Below are 18,542 nucleotides of genomic sequence, written 5' to 3'. Positions count from 1 at the left end.
CAATTGTAATTCATGTCGATGATTCTGATTAATAAATGAACTGAAAACTCAAATTAGCTCATGCATATAACCAGATTACAGGCCAACAAACATAACTTGAATTGATATATCAATAAAAATATGCTCAAAAACATATTATTTAAGCTGAAATAGACCTGCAATTAATGTCCCAACTAGCAGGCCGACAGAAAGATAACAACTTACCCAAATGAAATGGTAGTTCTGCAAGAGAATATAATGATTAATAAGTGGATAGAAGAAATTTAACAGCATTCAGTTAACATTCTTGATTTAGAAAAATATGTTATCAATCAAATTCGCAGATGATAATATATTGCTAGTACATATTGTATCAGTCTTTCCAACACTAAGTGTCGGTTGCACAAAAGCCGGTTAAATCGTGATTAATTCCACGAGAACCAATCAAAAATCTTTCTTTTCGAAATAGCCTTCTTTGACTAGTTCTCGTGAAATTAATCACGATTAAAATTTAACATGGTTTTGTGCAACTGGTCCTAATTGCAACTAAATCTTATTTACTTTGTAGAGCTTCACAATTTCTGCAAGTTGATCACATTGAAATATATATATTAATGAAAACTGAAAATTAGACTTTCAATAAAACAAAAAGACACATGTTACGTGCAAGACCCAGAGATTTCGCAGAGAAGACTTCCTCTAGATACGGAAGAAGAACATATTAAGAGATAGAAGAATGTGATTAGAAACTAGAGCGGTTTAATTGCGTGGAGCGGAAAGATAGAAAGATAAAACGACTGCATTATAATTTCACAAAGAAGAAGAAACACATGTGCGTGTAGGTGCGAGCGCGTGTGTATATTAATAGACGAGAGATGAGAGAGAAATTTTAGACAGTATCTTCGTTTCTTTTCCTTGATCTAGGAATATAATTAAAACATAAGGATCTAGATTTTTACAGAATAAGAAACAGTCAGATGATGGTATACTTGATATCGAGCATAAAATGATATAAACCATATGAACAGCGCGGGGTAACTTTGAAGGGTTTACAAAATACGGAGGATCGAGGAGAATACATAAAATTATTCCTGATTTATTAACTAGACTTTGGTGGAAAATCATGAATGACAATACATATTAATATAACCAAACTGTATGATAGGAATAGTTTCCAGTCTTGGAAAACATAGTTTATAATATTTGAGTCTTCCTGCAGCAAGATTAGTGAGTCAACACCGCGGTTATGAAAAATAAGCTCATCAAATATAATACTTCGATGCATTTGTTATATTTGTTTGGAGTATATTGGTAGAGAGAGCTTCAGGAACACATTAGTCCTCTTTTAGATGGGTTTCTAACCACCTGGTATTTATACAATTCAAAGAATAAGTTACTAGCCAATGAAAACTAAGGTACCTACTATAAATCACTGAAGTGTTTGATGAGAAGTGGGGATAGGTTTATGAATTAGGAAAACATTTATTGTGACGATTCTTACTCTTTACAATTTTTCCACAAAGTCTCAAGGTTTGTAAGTATCTAATCGAAAGGATGACGTGGAATGAGTGGAAATACAGATTTAGGTGGATTCCGGGAAGCAATTTTTTCCGGGAGCCAACCGCTTTCTACTAGCCTACCATAGAATTTTCAAAAAAATCTCACTACTAAATGGAATTAGTGGTTTCTTCTGGAAAAATGCAACTTCACGATTAGCTGATGTACTGGGAAAAATTTCCAAGGTTGAAATATACCTCATAGAAATCTGAGTATTGTACACAATAGATAATAAATTATTATTTGGACTTTAATAATAATTGGCGTGAGAAAATCATCGGAATCGGAAAATAGTTACATAAACAATAAGAAACTTCAACTTGAAAGTATTGCAGTTCAAGATGAGAAAATAATTAGCTTACTGTCTTTTATTTATTTCCAATCACTTGATAGTGGCATTAGTAGCCGAAACATATCGTGACGAAATAATTTACTCAGATTTATATTTTTATTTTTAATTAGCTTACCTTTTTGTTTGAGATTTGTTTCTGCGCTGATGAAATTATCGTAGAAAATGTAATAAATGTGGCTGTAGTTGGTTTCGAAAAGTTGTTTTCCCTCTTCGACGTCAACATGTTCTGCAAATAAAGACGGACAAGAATAGAATTTGAATTTATTTTATACTGAAGACCTGACAATCATTCAGAGAACAATCAAAACGAACAATAATTATCATTGATTTGTCAGTTTTAAAATTTGAAAGGATCAAATAGACTAAATTGGAAGAAAGGCTGGAAAGCTGGAGGAAGACTTTGGAGGGAAGGGGACTGAAAATTAGCCGATCAAAAACAGAGTGCATGGTATTGGGAAACAATGATGGGCTACCCTTAGAGCTTCAAGGAAAACAACTCCAACCAGTTGCAAGTTTCAAGTACCTGGGTTCAAGTGTACAGAGAGATGGAGGGCTTGATGTGGAAATACAGCATAGAATAAATTGTGGATGAAATTGATGGATGAACTGGAGAAAAATGAGTGGTGTTCTTTGTGATAAGAGAGTGGATTGTCAAATGAAGGGAAAAGTGTATAGATCAGTTGTGAGGCCAGCTATGCTTTATGGAACAGAAACATGGCCCATTTCAAAGAAACAGGAACGAAAGATGGAAGTGACTGAGATGAGAATGTTAAGATGGATGTGTGGGGTTACAAGAAGAGATAAAATAAGAAATGAATTGATCAGTGGCACTGTAAAAGTTGGACCACTGGGAAAGAAAATGCAGGAGACAAGGATGAGGTGGTTTGGGCATGTACAGCGACGGGAGGAGGATTATGTTGGACGAAGAGTGCAGGATTTGGTTTTGGATGGTGTGAGAGGACGAAGTAGACCTAGGATGAGGTGGGGAGATAGAATAGCGGCTGACTTGCGGGAGAGTGGTTGGAGGAGAGAGGAAGCATTGGATAGGGCTTTGTGGAGAGGCAGACTAAGAGGAAGGAATGCCGACCCCATTCAAATTGGATAAGGCACAGCCAAAGAAGAAGAAGAAATAGACTAAGTTAAGATACGATTGAGAAAAGATTTTGAATCTTATTAATTAATTTCCTTTAGGAGATAGAAGGTTAATTAAAAAGTACTGTACTATTTCTATGAAGAAATTTCATCAATGCCACATTTAAAAATCACAATTTTTTTCATGTGAAGCAATAATGATCCCAGCAAGCTGGGACACCAATGCTGGTGTCCCATCGGTGTCCGGATTAGCGACCCATCTAATCGGTTAAAAACTTATGGATTTATCCACCTTTTCGGACTATTGTGCCGAGCACTCCTTTTAATTCAGCCCTTTTCCCAAGTTATAATAGTAAATTTAATACGCAATAGACTAGAGCCATTATTGTAAGTGAGTTAGCGAAATAAATTATTTTCTCTCTCTATTATGAACGGCCATGACTTCGAGTTTCCCATGATAGATATTTAAAAATTGTGGCTCCGAGTCGTCGAGGAATGTAGATTATGGAATTATCTCTAAAACTTAGCCTTCATGTCGCCACATAGAGTGCGATAAGTTGGAAAACAGCAAGCAATGAAATTATAACAAACTACCGATTTTGCAGTTACTATTTGGTCCAAAGGCTCTAGAAGCCACGCGACGATTGGTCAAATTGATTCCCTTCGCCCAATAGGAGACCTGTTTCTAAATACAGTAGTGGGGGGATTCCCCAACCGCGAGACCAGATTACGTTTCGGAGGACACTTTGCTAGGAGCACTACAAGAGTAAAGATGTAGTCATTATGTTTCGCCCTATTTGGGCAGGTTTATAAGTTTATTTCATTAGTTAATGTAGGAGCTAGTTTTATTTTTATTAAAGTTTAAATTTTCTAGTAGTGCCATGTCCTGAAAGGTTTAATTGTGTTTCTTCTTCATGTACGAATAATTGTTTCTTCAAATAACCGCTAAGGTACGTAAAATAAGGTTAAAATATAATTTAGGGAATTTAATTGATTGAAACTTCCATAAGAGTATTGAATTAATTAAGCCTGTTATTTTTCAAGTTAATAATATTGATTGAGAATAATCCTTTTGATTTTATTAGTGATGGAAGATAATTATAATTTTTTTTTTCTAAAGAAGTATAGAAAGTTTTCAGTTACGTTACATTTGAGTTATTGTTTCTGGAAATATATTATCGTAGAGTATTGCTGAAAGTCAGGAAGATAGCCTTTAAATTGGAATGAAATTTTTAAGATTATGTTCATATTGAGTTTATGACATTTTATAATTTTATATTTTTTCAGACTCTGTTTTCTTATGTCATTAAGGCTTTCGAATAATTTAGTAAATTTTTATGATAGAAATCTTAATAGACAAAGAATAAAGTTTTTCTTTTCCATGAAATTAATATTAATAAATGTTGGCTAGCGCACAACTTTCCAACAATACTAGTCGAGCTACTATATGAAAAATTATATTTGATTTTGCAAACCAAACGAAAAATATCATATAAGTTAGCATCATTTCAATCTGAATTATTCCTTTCCTAAGAGTATTTTATCAATTTATATAAAAGTTAAAATCATAATTAATGAAGTATTCATTTTTCTAAAAGCATTATATTAATTTATTACGAGTGTTTTCATAAAGTTGCATTGTATATTAATGACACTCTGGCAAGTAAATCCGTTTTAATTCAATTTTGAGAATGAAATCAGAACGTCAAGATAAAATCTAAATTAAATAATTGAATAAACTCCTGTTTTAGCTTTTGATGAATTGTAGGAAGAGTTAGAAATTAATGCTGTAATACATTTATCTACAGTGGTTCATGTGTGTCCTCAAACCAACTTCTTGTACTACCACCCCTTTGGTTCCGCAACTTTATGTAACACCGCTTCAAGGCACCCGTTCAGACGACAGGTCTAGGGACGTAAGAGGACGTCGCCGTCAAGCCAAATTCAACCGGTAAAAGTTCACCGCCAAAAACAAGGTACTGTAACCCCGACGATAAAGCAACGTACAGACCAACGAAAGTGCAGTGTAGTGAAACAAAGGTTCATTCGAGAATGTCAATCAAAAGTGGGGATTCAAAATTATTATGAAATGGGTTATATGGGTTACTACCGACGAAACTTGGGTTCAACGGGCTTTTCTTTCTTGAGTAATTTTATGTTGAAATTAACTTGTTATTTGATGACTGATATTGTTTGGTTTTGTGACGTATTGCTATCTAAAAGGGGATAGTAATGCGCCCCCGAATCAGATGAAGAATGTCAACAAAGTAACATGAAATTGTTGTTTCTGTTGTTCGATTTTAGTTGCCAATGTTTATTGAAGCTGTTTGTATTTTTCAATTATTTCAAATTGTAGTGTTATTCTATAGTATAAACCTATTAAATCAGGCATGGCAAGATTAATTGAAGTTTTCTTGACTCTAGCCCGTTCACCTGCATGAATTAGGTATAGACTCAGGTATTTTCTAGATGTGTCGGCCTATTTCTAAATTCTATTCAAAATTATCTTCTTTATCACCTTTAAAAAGTGCAGGCACACTATGCTTTTTCCAATTTCGATCGAGTCAGCAATCCCGTAATGTTGTATTCTTCCACTGCACCCTGTCCTATCACTAGTATCTTCCCTTATCCTTGAATCATCCCTAATTCTATCCTTCCATCTAAACCTTGTTCTTCCTCGTCCCCTCGCGCCATCCATAACAAAATCCTGCACTCTCCTTTCTACATATTCCTCATCACATCTCTGAACATGACCAAACCACGTTATCCTCGCTTCCTGGATCTATCTCCTTACCTAGTGGACCAACCTTCATTGTGTCCCTAATTTGATCATTTCTTATCTGAACTCTTCTTGTAACCCCCCCCACACATTCATCGCAACTTCTCATCCATTTTCCTTACCTTACTTGTTTCTTTGAAATGGAAATGGTTTCCGAACAATAGATCATAACTAGTCTTACTATCTGTGTAATAAGGCTCTGTATAGGCACTGTATAATAAGGCTCTAGTATGTAGATCATATTTCTTTAAACATTTTGTAATCTGATACGTAATAGGTCCTCGGCTCTAACAGTAAATCAAATCTTTAACAAAATTTGGCTCAAGATCCTTTAAAATATTTGATAAAAATACTAGGATTATATAATAATTTAATATATTTGATGATGCAAATTAATAAGCCTCTTAAAAATAGAACATTGGATTAAATTGGAAAAGGAATTGAAAAATTAAATTGAACAGTTAAAAAAACTGTGAAAGAAATATTTTAATTAACCAAGTTACTCTCCTAATTTTCTAACTACTGTTGAATATGCAATTTATAAGAACTTAAATTTGTCTTATGTAATTTTTATTTGTATTGATAATTTGTACTTTGACTTGAGAATTGAAATCAGCATTTTTGACGATATCGGCATCAACAAATTTGTTATGACGTTATAACGACCAGAATAATTTCTAGACCTATGCATTTCCACAAATTGGATTTAGCTGTAGGAAAGCAGTGACGCAGATTAGATTGGGTGCGTTTGAGGAGCTTAGGCAGTCTTTCAAGTCTAAAATTGAAAATGCTCATGAAGCACATTCACTTTAAATCGACACAAGAATCACCTCTGGCAAAACTTACCGGTAATAAATGACATAGGCTATTAATTATGTGGACTGGATAGCCTACATTATAAGTTCTCCTTGAATTATTAATAAAATCATTTTGAAAAAAGTTCTTCTCTCACCATCAAGTTGATGTAGCCTACTCATACATTCATTAAAATAAGATACCTTCTTTTCAAGTAGGCCAAGCTAATAAGCTATTTGATACCTAACATTACAGCCATTTTAAAGATAAGAACGGTAAACATAAAAAGTTGACAAGAAAGTTATAGTAGTGCTATTTTAAGATTTAAATATGCAAGAAGAATCTGTTTAAAACAGTAAGTAAAATTGTATTGGTTTGTACTCACCCAACACTATTCTCAAATGCTTAAAGCGAGTTGGAGAATCCTTTTTTGGGTCCTGGATTTTTTGAGTAGATTTCTTCACATCAACCTGTATTTTCTTACCAAACATTTTAGCAGGTAGAGTTTAAAGATAAGAAAAATAATTGAAAGTTGTTAGAACAGAACCATTGTATGAATGGTAATCTGGCCACATCTTAAACGTGTAACTGTCATTTTACATAGTAAAATAAATTGATCACAACACTTCTTAGCTCTTACTGAGCATTGCTAATTGAAAAAGTATTTTGAAGTAAAGCACATTACATCTATCACAACCCTCAACACCTTACATTTTTGTAATTACCTACGTAAACGTAATCTACATTTTACATTGAAACGTAGAGAGCCGTACGACACCTATGACTGTTTATCTATCCCAGCTGCTTGATGTCAGCCAACTCAGGAGTACCAACCAAAAATTGCTATTGCAATATTACAACAAACTTAGAAGCAATTTCTTTGAGCGTTTTGTTTTAAAGTAACAAAAATAGAAATTGCTGGAATAAATAGCATATTATAATCAGTTATTCGATAGTCATTCCACTAATTTTCGTTGGTGAGGTTAGAATTGAGTTTCAAATAGCAATATTGATAACTAAGGAACTATAATGACTGGGTACACCATTGATATATATAGTTTATATAGAGAATATATATTCTCTATATATATAGAGAATATATATATATATAGAATATATATAGAGAATATATATTTATATAGAGAATATATATTCTCTATATCAATGGGAGCAACAGTGCAGCAAAATCAAAATGAAGTTGGTAAGAGTGACTGGGCTGCTATAGTGAGCAGAGGTGCAACGAAGCACAACGAGCACGTTATTCATTAGATATTATAACCAAGGACACTGAGGACTTAAGGATTTTAGGATTAAGGTTTTTATCAATAATAAAATTACACAGAAAAACATTTGATGGATTTCAGGCAATTTTACCCATAATTACCCACTTTTCATATTCAATGGTAACTGTAGGAAAAATTTAATGTGAAATACATGCGCAAAGTTCCTCTGCTGCACTCAACAAACCATTCCACCCTCGCCTACGGCTCGGGCGTAAACGTTTCTTTCGGTGCAGCAAACTGTTACTTTGCGCACTAGTTGCACAAATAACTATTTCCATTTTGTGTGGTCAATGACATCTTATATTAATAATTAATTCATTTTTCAATTTCGTGTAATTAATTATGTTCTCTATTAATAGTTGATTTATTTTTCCATCTTGTGTGGTTAATGACGTCCTAAATCATAGGTTAATTTATTTTCCCATTTTGTGTAGTTAATGATGTTCTAAATTGATAGTTAATTTATCTTTCCATTTTGTGATGTTAATGATGCTCTAAATTATAAGTAAATTTTTTTCCTTTTGTGTAGTTGATGACATTCTAAATCATAAGCTAATTCATTAGTTGGATTTTGTAAAGTCTCACCTTTGATATTGATTCATTTAGGGACTTGGTGTGTAGTCCTTTGTCAAGCAAAGAGCGGATTGATAAATGAATAGACATTATCTTCATTATCATTAAATTGAATTAGTATTATTAATTGTTAGATTTCGTCTCATGTTTTAGCCAGTCTTTTGGTCGTCCATCTTGTTTTTGTAGCATTTGAATCTACCGCTGCTACAGTCCGCCGACAACTTTCTCATGTGTCATGCGATCTCTGACGTCACAGTTTCATTGATCGCTTGATCGATAGTAGCGCTAGTTGTCGTCTGCTTCTTTCAATGTTTTCTAGTTTAATATTCGTCTATAAGTATTTTTGAATTGTATTTTCATTGTTTTTGAACCTCCTTTGGTATACTTCAACAGTCACTTCAACCTCAACACCTTCAGTTCGCTTAATATCGATTTTATATGTTCACTTCATTCGTAGAGTTTGTGCTCATGACTGCCGTGGACGTCATGTTTCCGCTTTTTGGGCAGTTCCTGTTTCTTCAACCAGCAAGCAAGAAGGGTCACTTCTTTTGTACAGTCATACGATGTAACATCTCAATTTAACGCGTCCATCTTTGGAAAACTTTATCCATTTTCATCATTCATTATGTCCTAGTTTGTGTGCTTATTCAAGAACCATTCAACGCATTTTTCATCAGTGAACGTTTTTCAACCATATTTTCTATGAATTTAACTTACCTTTCGGGACTTTTCTACTAAGCGTCCTTTTTTGCAATTCACGCCATGCTTTCTGCGTACAACGTTTTTCAATTATTCATCACATTATTATTATGAACTGTAAGTAATTTCAACATGAATTCCACATGAACTTTCAACAATCCTCAATATGAACTTTTGATTTATTATTTATCACTTCAATTTTACTGAGCATCAGTACACACTTTTTAGCGGTTACATTCATTCATCTTGTATGCTCATAGGAGATACATTTTTCAACTTGGGAAGTCTTGTGCAAGTGCAGCTTACCTTATTCAATATTTCAACTCAGGAAATTTGCGCAAGTGCAGTTTGCCTTTCATTGTCAACCGCTACTCATTTTTAGCTACTCAGTCTTAGCTACTCATCAGTTATTTAGTCGAACTTTGTCAATCTCAATTCTTACTGATGCCAGTGATTTCATTCGTCAAGAACATTTTATCTCTTTTTTTAAATATTTATTCACTGCAATTACATCAACTTTAGGACATAACCTCAAACATTTATTCTACGTAACTCATGGTGGAACCTTTTTTCCAATTAACATTCAACCAGTGAAACTCATTCAATTTGTGAAGTGCCCATTCGTCGTTATATTCATTATCAATTTTAATATTGGAACAGTCTCAACTTTCAATATCTCAACGTACTCAAATCAAGTTCTCTTCCGCATCGGTCATCGTTTATCAAGATATAATCAAGATATCTTCATCGTTCAACTTCTATTAGCCCAGCAGCTGTCTGCAACTACAATGTACTTGACAGGAGTCAAGTTCCATCCTCGGATTTTGAGTCACCGTAGGCCTATCACTTTGGCAACACATCATTAATTATTCAGGGAAGTCTTATTCTATTATTCACATTTTTGTACTTACCCTCTCAGAGGCACTGTGTTTACTGGTAGTCTTCATCCCATCAATTTTGTTCCTGATTAACTTTTATTCCTAAATAATAACTATTTAAATACGATCAATCATTCAATTTTTTATCTTCTATTATTATTATTACTTATGTGTTCTACATATAGTAATATTCCCCATGTAACTTGACATGCGTTAAGCTGTCATTTCCCAGCCCGCTTATGTAATACAATATGCTGAGCTTTGTCTCCTTTCAATATTGTATTTGGTATTTTTCAACCTTTTCTATTTTTAATTATTAATCGAACCTTCAGTTCTGGACAGACTTTCTGCTCCTTCTGCTTACATTATAGCCAAGTTGCTATATTTGTCCTCTTTCAGTGTTACATAGTCAACAGCTTGAAAGCTTCAGGTACGATTGGATTCTACCTAAACTGAATTCCTAGTTTTCATTTGTTGTGAAATTAGGTAATTGTTCATATTCATATAATTTCTGTTTTTTCTTACCTTTAAGATCTTTTTTCAAGTATTCATTTTTAAACATTGCTAAATTTTGTACTCATTGTCATTATTGTTCTATTATTAGTTTCAGCATCAATATACTCTTTTGTGTATTTCAACATTAACATTGATATCCCAACTTATCTTTGTATTTTACTCAATCTTTTGCGCTCACAGAGGTAACATCGTTTTGAAACATTGTATCAGTATTCTTAAACGTACTAGCAAAAAGTCTAGGTACAATAAACTACTTGAGTGCATTCCTAATTCTTTTTATTTTAATTACAACTACATTAATTTTAAGCATTCCAATAGTTACATTCAAATATCAGCATTACATACGGATAATAAGAAACTTATTATCTATTATTCTTTAATTATTAGTCATCATTATTGCACTACTTTTGTGCATTTTACTTGTGCTCAGACGCACAGTAAACCAGAGGTATTTTTTCGGATCTACACATTCAAGGTTTGTAAATCCGCTCATAGCAAATAATGAAAAGCTGTCAGTGCCTAGATCAGATATAGATCTCATCTATACACTTTCACACAGTCCACTACTTTGCAGATCGGCCTTACAACCCGGTCTACTGACAGTCAACATTATTTCTTGGTCCTCGTACGGGCACGGATCGTCTGGCATCCTGTGGTGATTCGTAACTATTTTATTGGATTGCTAATTTTCAAGTTTCTCTTTGGGTACCTTAATTCTTTTTAAGTCCTCTGTAGTTAGTTGAATATACCCAATACAGGTAGAGCAGTCATCGTCCATGTTTATCAACTGCATTCTAGCATACATTAGTCTTACATCATTCTGATAATACTCGTATATATTTCAGTTATCGAAGGGTGAACCAGCACTGTGGCCAGAAAGGTACACTACGTTGTATCGGCGCAGTGAACCAGCCAACCTGTAAACTGTTCGTGGACCCAGACCTGAGCGAGAGCCGATTCCAAGCACAGAAGCATTCAGAACACTGCTGCACCTCGCATCTTGCCAAGTCTAAAGGCAACTCATCTGGGGACCGAATCAGTCGCTGGCTATTCAATTTGTAAGACCGAACCATTTATCAACTCTGTAAATTCATTTTACCGACATACCTTTTGTAATATCTTTTCTCTGTGAGCGTCATAAATTTTTTAGGATTACTAATCAATTCTTGCTATTTCAAGAGACTTATCTATTCATCAATTTACTTAATATTTTTAAATGCATTGAATTCATGCAAATATTAATACTTACCACGCATTTGGTGCTATCTTGACAAGCAATTTTCATTGTGCAATTATCATTAATTTTTACGCAATTAGTCAACAAACCATTGACGACATTCATTTATTTCAAACAATCAACCGATTAGTTTCATTGACAATTTCTATAATCAACCATTGTGTACTTATTGCGCTAGTTATTGTGTTACATCGTTTTATTACTCAAATATTAATTAATTTTTTCAAGTCTATATATTTTGTACAATTCAGTATGGAGAATCCAAACGACTCGCTCGTCACCTTTGAAGGTGAAGTTTCTCAAGGTGAGGTCAGACAATGTCCGTCTCCCACCATTCCTAACAATCTTGACACTATCAATCAGCAATTGATTCGATTAATTCAAGATGGTGTTATCAAAGAAATTCAAAATCGTAATGACTATTTTTTTGCTGAAGATCTCAAACAAGAGATGTTAATGCTTAAGAAAAATTTTCATAGTACTACTGAAAATTTTTCCAACAAAGGTTTGCCTGTTGACATTGAATTGTGTCACCAAATTCGCCAGAATTTTGGTACTGTCAATTCTGTACTCTCCAATGCCATATATGAATATGAATTGAAAACTAAAAGAGTAAGTGAAGTCAGCTCCCCATCTCACTCAAATCACGTTGATTCTCCTCACATGGTGAGCGCTCGTCTACCGGACATTCCATTGCCAAAATTTGACGGTAGTCTCAGCGCTTGGCTCAATTTCAAATCGACCTTTACAAGTCTTGTTATCAATAACCGTAACCTTGATAATACATTGAAATTTCATTACCTGCGTCAAGTCCTTTCTGGAGAAGCACTTAATAGAATTTCTAATTCTCCTTCTGGAGATTTTGAGTTAGCCTGGGAACTCTTGACTCAACGTTACGATAATTCATTATTGATTGCCGAAACTCATATTTCAGCCATACTCAACCCTCCTAAACTTGACTGTAGATCATCCCAATCGTGGAGATTATTTATTGACAATCAAAAGACAAATATCTCTGCTCTTGAAGCCCTTGCGCTCAATATCAGTGTGAAAGATCTCATTTTTATTTTTCTCACTGTGTCACGATTTGACAATGCTACGATTAGAGATTGGGAGAGATTTTGTTCTACCAAATCTCAACTTACCATTGATTGCCTTTGGGACTTTTTAGAGTCGCAACATAAAATCGCACAAGCAATGTCGAGCTCATTCAACAACACATCAGTGCAACGCAATACGCCGGCTAATAACCAGCCTAGCACCAGTCGACAACCATCACAGCCCAAAGCCAATATCATGAATTTCAACACTTCAAATTCACCAAATGTTTTCAACAGAGCATCAACTTCTGAGTGTTATTTTTGTCGCAATGGCTCTCACAACATTTTCAATTGTAATCAACTTCTCAAAATTCCAACTTCAGAGCGAACCTCTGCTGTATTGAAAAAATCCTTGTGTGTCAACTGTATTCGGCCATGGGATCGAGCTCACCAATGTCAAGGTTCCTGCAAGACGTGCAATTTACGACATCACACGCTACTTCATGGGTCAAGTCCTGTCCCTAAGAGGTCCAACTATGTCACAACATCGAACCATGCGCGCAATCCAGTGAAAAATCTGTCGCAGAGCATGCCGTACTGTGAGTATAACATACCTCATCAGTCACAACAACAATTAAGGTATGATAATCAATACAACCAGCCATCGCAAATGTCATCAGTGCATCCAACATCAATGAACTCCAATTCAGCAGTGCCAATGACACACATGGTTTCACCTGCGCCGCAAATATCAACTAGCCTTGTCCAGCAGTTGCCGACTTCTAGTGTTGTTGTCAATTCAATTCCCTCTAGACCTCAGTCATCAAATTCTGAGGGAAGTCGTCAATTTGATTCATCTCAATCCAGTTTGCAGCCTGCCACAAATGTGGTTGAATCTCACAATCAGACAGTCAGCTATGCCCACAGCGCACCACAAATCAAATCCATTGATAGCAGACGCACTTGCATCATGCCTACAGCCCAGCTGATCGTCTTTGACAAGAGTGGTCAAGCTGTAATTTGCCGCGCACTCCTCGACAGTGGCTCTGACAGCTGTTTTATTTCACGTCAATTAGCTACTCAACTTCAATTACCCACTATTTGTACTGGCAGCACAGTTCACACTGTGTCTGGCAGTAATGCTACCTTATTGAATTTGTCATCTTTGAGTATTCACTCACCTGACCGAACTTGGTCAACTCACATTGATTGCATTGTCACAGAGAAAATTGTTCCTAGTGTTCCACCATCTGGACTTAATTTTTCAGATTTCAATATTCCCCCCAATGTTGTTTTAGCCGATCCTACCTTCTTCAGAATTTCAGGAGTGGATATACTCTTAAACGTTGATGTCTACGCCATGCTTCATTTACCTGGTCAAATTCGCCTGTCCGAAAGCTGTATTCTTCAGAATACCAAGTTAGGTTGGATAGTCTGGGGCTCCATTCCTGCTTATAAATCATCTGTCACCCATCAACACATTTCCAATTTCGTTTCTAGCATTGAACATGTGTCCAACGCAGACATCTCTAAGCAATTGGAAAAATTTTGGCGAATTGAAGAAATTGATACTGAATCCAGCACGCCAGCAGAACACGCACAAATTGAGCAGCACTACATTGAGAATGTTCAACGTCAAGATGATGGCAGATTTTCTGTAGCCTTGCCGAAAAAGGATTCATTTCATTCGTTAGGTCAATCCTTCAGACAAGCATTGACTCGCTTTCACTCGCTGGAGAAACGTCTTGATACTCATCCTGAACTCAAGAAACAATATATACAATTCATGGATGAATATATTGATTTAGGTCACATGTCTCTTGCACCACCTTCATCTCCATATGATCCATATTATCACATTCCTCATCATCCAGTTTTCAAGCCAGATTCCACGACTACCAAACTTCGAGTTGTGTTTGATGCTTCAGCGAAGTCCACTTCAGGATTATCACTCAATGATGTTCTTCACATTGGTCCAACAGTGCAGCCTGAGTTGTTTGACACAGTGCTCAGATTTCGTATGCATCGTATCGCATTCATTGCTGATATAGCGAAAATGTACCGCCAGATTCTTGTTCATCCAAATGACAGAAATTTTCAACGCATCTTTTGGAGATCTGATCAGAATCAACCTATTCAAGAGTATCACTTGAATACTGTCACTTACGGCACATCCTCAGCTCCATACCTTGCTACACGCACACTCAATCACTTAGCAGATGTTGAATGTTCACTGCAATCAGCAGTTCATCAAGCCATTAAGGAAGATTTTTACGTGGATGATCTTATCAGTGGTTCATCTTCACTCTCATCAGCCATAGAGTTGGCTCATCAATTGCTTACTACACTTAATAAAGGAAATTTTGAACTCAGGAAGTGGTTGTCTAATTCGTCAGAATTACTTTCAACGATCCCAGCTCATCTCATCGAGACAGCTACATCACGACCATTATCTGATTCAAACGACAGTGTTGTTAAGGCACTTGGTCTCATTTGGAATTCTACGGCTGATCAACTCACTATTTCATCCAACATTTCAAAAGTTGTTCATCAAACATCTTTCACTAAACGTCAATTATTGTCATGCATTTCTAGCATATTTGATCCGCTTGGACTCATCTCACCCATTGTCATTCGTCCCAAATTGTTATTTCAAAAGCTTTGGCTCCATAAACTTGATTGGGACCAAAAGCTACCATCTGAGCTTCTCACAGAATGGTTATCCATACTTCATGATTTACCAAACATTGCGAATGTTTCTATTCCACGTTGTGTTTTGCCACCCTCTTCAGAGGTCGATTTGGAACTGCATGCATTTTCTGATGCCAGCGCAACAGCATTTGGTGCTTGTCTTTATGTTCGCAGCTCATCATCGGACGGGGTTCAAGTTAGATTGCTTACGTCAAAGTCCAAGGTAGCGTCCATAAAACCATTGCTCACAATTCCTCGTTTGGAACTCCAAGCAGCATATTTGTCATCGAAATTAGTTGTGAAAACAATTCGTGCTTCCAAGCTCAAATTTTCCAGGGTAATCTTGTGGACTGATTCCAAGGTTGTGTGCGATTGGCTCAAGGCTTTGCCAAACAGAGCAGATATCTTTGTTTCGGTTCGCGTCTCTACGATTCAGAATCTTACAGCAGATTTTACATGGAAACATGTCACTACGAAACATAATCCTGCTGACCTAATTTCGAGAGGCTGCACTCCAACAACACTCATCAACAGTTCACTTTGGTGGAACGGCCCGTCTTGGTTGTCCAAGCAAGAAGCTACATGGAATGACATCTCCTGTAATGTTGCAATCATCCGTCCTATATCATCACATGCCACTAGAGTCACAACTTCAGTGTTGAACAATATCATTCATAAATTGTCTGATTATCATCGCATCACCCGTTCAACAGCATACGTTCGTCGTTTCATCCATAACATCACTCGACGTCATCATCCTGATCAGCGCAGATGTGGTCTACTCACAGTAGAAGAAATTCAAGAAGCAGAAATTGCGATCATCCGCACGGTTCAAGCAGAAGCATTCTCAGAAGAGATTCGTCTTCTCCATCAAGGCAGAGAATTGCTTCCATCTAGTTCCTTGAAAGCGCTATCGCCATTCATTGACAATGACTCATTATTGAGAGTTGGCGGCAGATTGAGTCAATCGGACTTGCCGTACGACTACAAACATCAAATCATCTTGCCTTCTAAGCATCGTTTCACTCGTGCGCTCATCATGTCATATCATCGACGTCTTTCTCATGATGGAGTTCAGAGCACCATGACTTCATTACGTCAGCGTTATTGGATACTATCTACTCGTCGTACAGTCAAATCAGTTTTGAAATCCTGCCATTTATGTTTTCGCTTCGCCAAATTTCGTTCGGAACAAATCATGGGACAACTTCCTCCTGTCAGAATACAGTCTGATTTTCCATTCTATAACTCTGGCATAGATTATGCTGGACCGTTTTCATTACTTGTTGGTTCCAAGAAATCACGCACATATTCAAAAGCTTATTTAGCTATCTTCGTCTGCATGGTCACGAAAGCAGTACACGTAGAAGTCGTCTCAGAGTTGACAACGAAAGCCTTTATTGCGGCACTCATTCGCTTCTCATCACGTCGTGGTATTCCACACTCCATATTTTCGGACAATGCAACCACGTTTGTAGGTGCAAACAATGAACTACAAGATCTACATCAGTTTTTTGAGTCATCTAAAACTCAACAAGATATTCATAACTACACGTCGGTTCTCAATATCAAGTGGCACTTCATTCCACCTCGCGCCCCATCTTTTGGAGGTCTATGGGAGAATGCTGTCAAGAACTTCAAGAAAATTTTCAAAGTCGTCACATTCAATCATATTCTTAATTTTGAAGATATGACTACATTCGCAGCTCAAATTGAAGCTATCCTTAACTCTCGTCCACTCGTACCTCTTACAGAGGACCCTCAAGATCTTCAGTATCTCTCGCCAGGTCACTTCTTAGTTGGTCGCCCATTGACTGCGTTGCCTTTCCATTGCCCGCCCACCACCCATGTCGATAACAGGTGTCGTTGGAAACTTCTTCAAAAAATCACTCAAGAACTTTGGGACAGATGGTCTAAGGAGTACTTAGTCACACTTCAACGCAAGCACAAATGGCTTACTGAATCGGACAATCTCACAGTTGACACCATGGTTCTTCTGAAAGATCTCAATTCTGCTCCTTCCACATGGAAGTTAGCTCGCATCATTGAAACCCATCCAGGTGCCGATGGAAAAGTTCGTGTTGTTACAGTGCAGACTGCACATGGTAGGTTCAAGAGAGCAATCTCTAGTCTCGCTCCGCTTCCAGCACTTGAAGATGATTAATTTTGGTAGTCTTTCACTACTTGTCCTTTTTGTATTAGCATTTATTCATCATGTTATCCACCTATTATTCGTATTGCTCGTGTATTTCTATTCGACTCATCTAACATATATGTATTTTTTCGTACTCATCATTTTTTTGCACTCGCTACGTCTTGGTTGACAAGACTTGTTCCTGCATCGAGGGGGGAGCTTTATGTTAGATTTCGTCTCATGTTTTAGCCAGTCTTTTGGTCGTCCATCTTGTTTTTGTAGCATTTGAATCTACCGCTGCTACAGTCCGCCGACAACTTTCTCATGTGTCATGCGATCTCTGACGTCACAGTTTCATTGATCGCTTGATCGATAGTAGCGCTAGTTGTCGTCTGCTTCTTTCAATGTTTTCTAGTTTAATATTCGTCTATAAGTATTTTGAATTGTATTTTCATTGTTTTTGAACCTCCTTTGGTATACTTCAACAGTCACTTCAACCTCAACACCTTCAGTTCGCTTAATATCGATTTTATATGTTCACTTCATTCGTAGAGTTTGTGCTCATGACTGCCGTGGACGTCATGTTTCCGCTTTTTGGGCAGTTCCTGTTTCTTCAACCAGCAAGCAAGAAGGGTCACTTCTTTTGTACAGTCATACGATGTAACATCTCAATTTAACGCGTCCATCTTTGGAAAACTTTATCCATTTTCATCATTCATTATGTCCTAGTTTGTGTGCTTATTCAAGAACCATTCAACGCATTTTTCATCAGTGAACGTTTTTCAACCATATTTTCTATGAATTTAACTTACCTTTCGGGACTTTTCTACTAAGCGTCCTTTTTTGCAATTCACGCCATGCTTTCTGCGTACAACGTTTTTCAATTATTCATCACATTATTATTATGAACTGTAAGTAATTTCAACATGAATTCCAC

The 18,542-nt window shown here is 36.2% G+C and overlaps 2 protein-coding genes across 2 annotated transcripts in view; one reads left to right on the top strand and one right to left on the bottom strand.

The window, feature by feature from the left end:
• Positions 1-7,354, bottom strand: part of LOC111044006 (ral GTPase-activating protein subunit alpha-1) — a 90,932-nt gene extending 83,578 nt beyond the window's left edge. The window contains exons 1-3 of the mRNA XM_039427085.1: positions 6,940-7,354; positions 2,004-2,114; positions 205-222 (exon numbers count right to left, since the gene is read on the bottom strand). Coding sequence (XP_039283019.1) covers positions 205-222; positions 2,004-2,114; positions 6,940-7,045 — 235 coding nt within the window. The 5' untranslated portion in view covers positions 7,046-7,354. The remainder of the gene's footprint in view (positions 1-204; positions 223-2,003; positions 2,115-6,939) is intronic.
• A 9,459-nt stretch (positions 7,355-16,813) lies between these two features.
• On the top strand, positions 16,814-17,635 carry LOC111056048. Its single transcript, XM_022343369.2, has one exon. It carries the CDS (start codon positions 16,814-16,816, stop codon positions 17,633-17,635), a length of 822 nt encoding a protein of 273 aa, XP_022199061.2.
• Positions 17,636-18,542: the final 907 nt, after the last annotated feature.

This window comes from Nilaparvata lugens, chromosome 4 (genome assembly GCF_014356525.2).
Source record: "Nilaparvata lugens isolate BPH chromosome 4, ASM1435652v1, whole genome shotgun sequence".
NCBI classification, from domain to species: domain Eukaryota; kingdom Metazoa; phylum Arthropoda; class Insecta; order Hemiptera; family Delphacidae; genus Nilaparvata; species Nilaparvata lugens.
The sequence above is the reverse complement of the archived record's forward strand: the minus strand, read 5'-3'. Positions and strand labels throughout refer to the sequence as shown.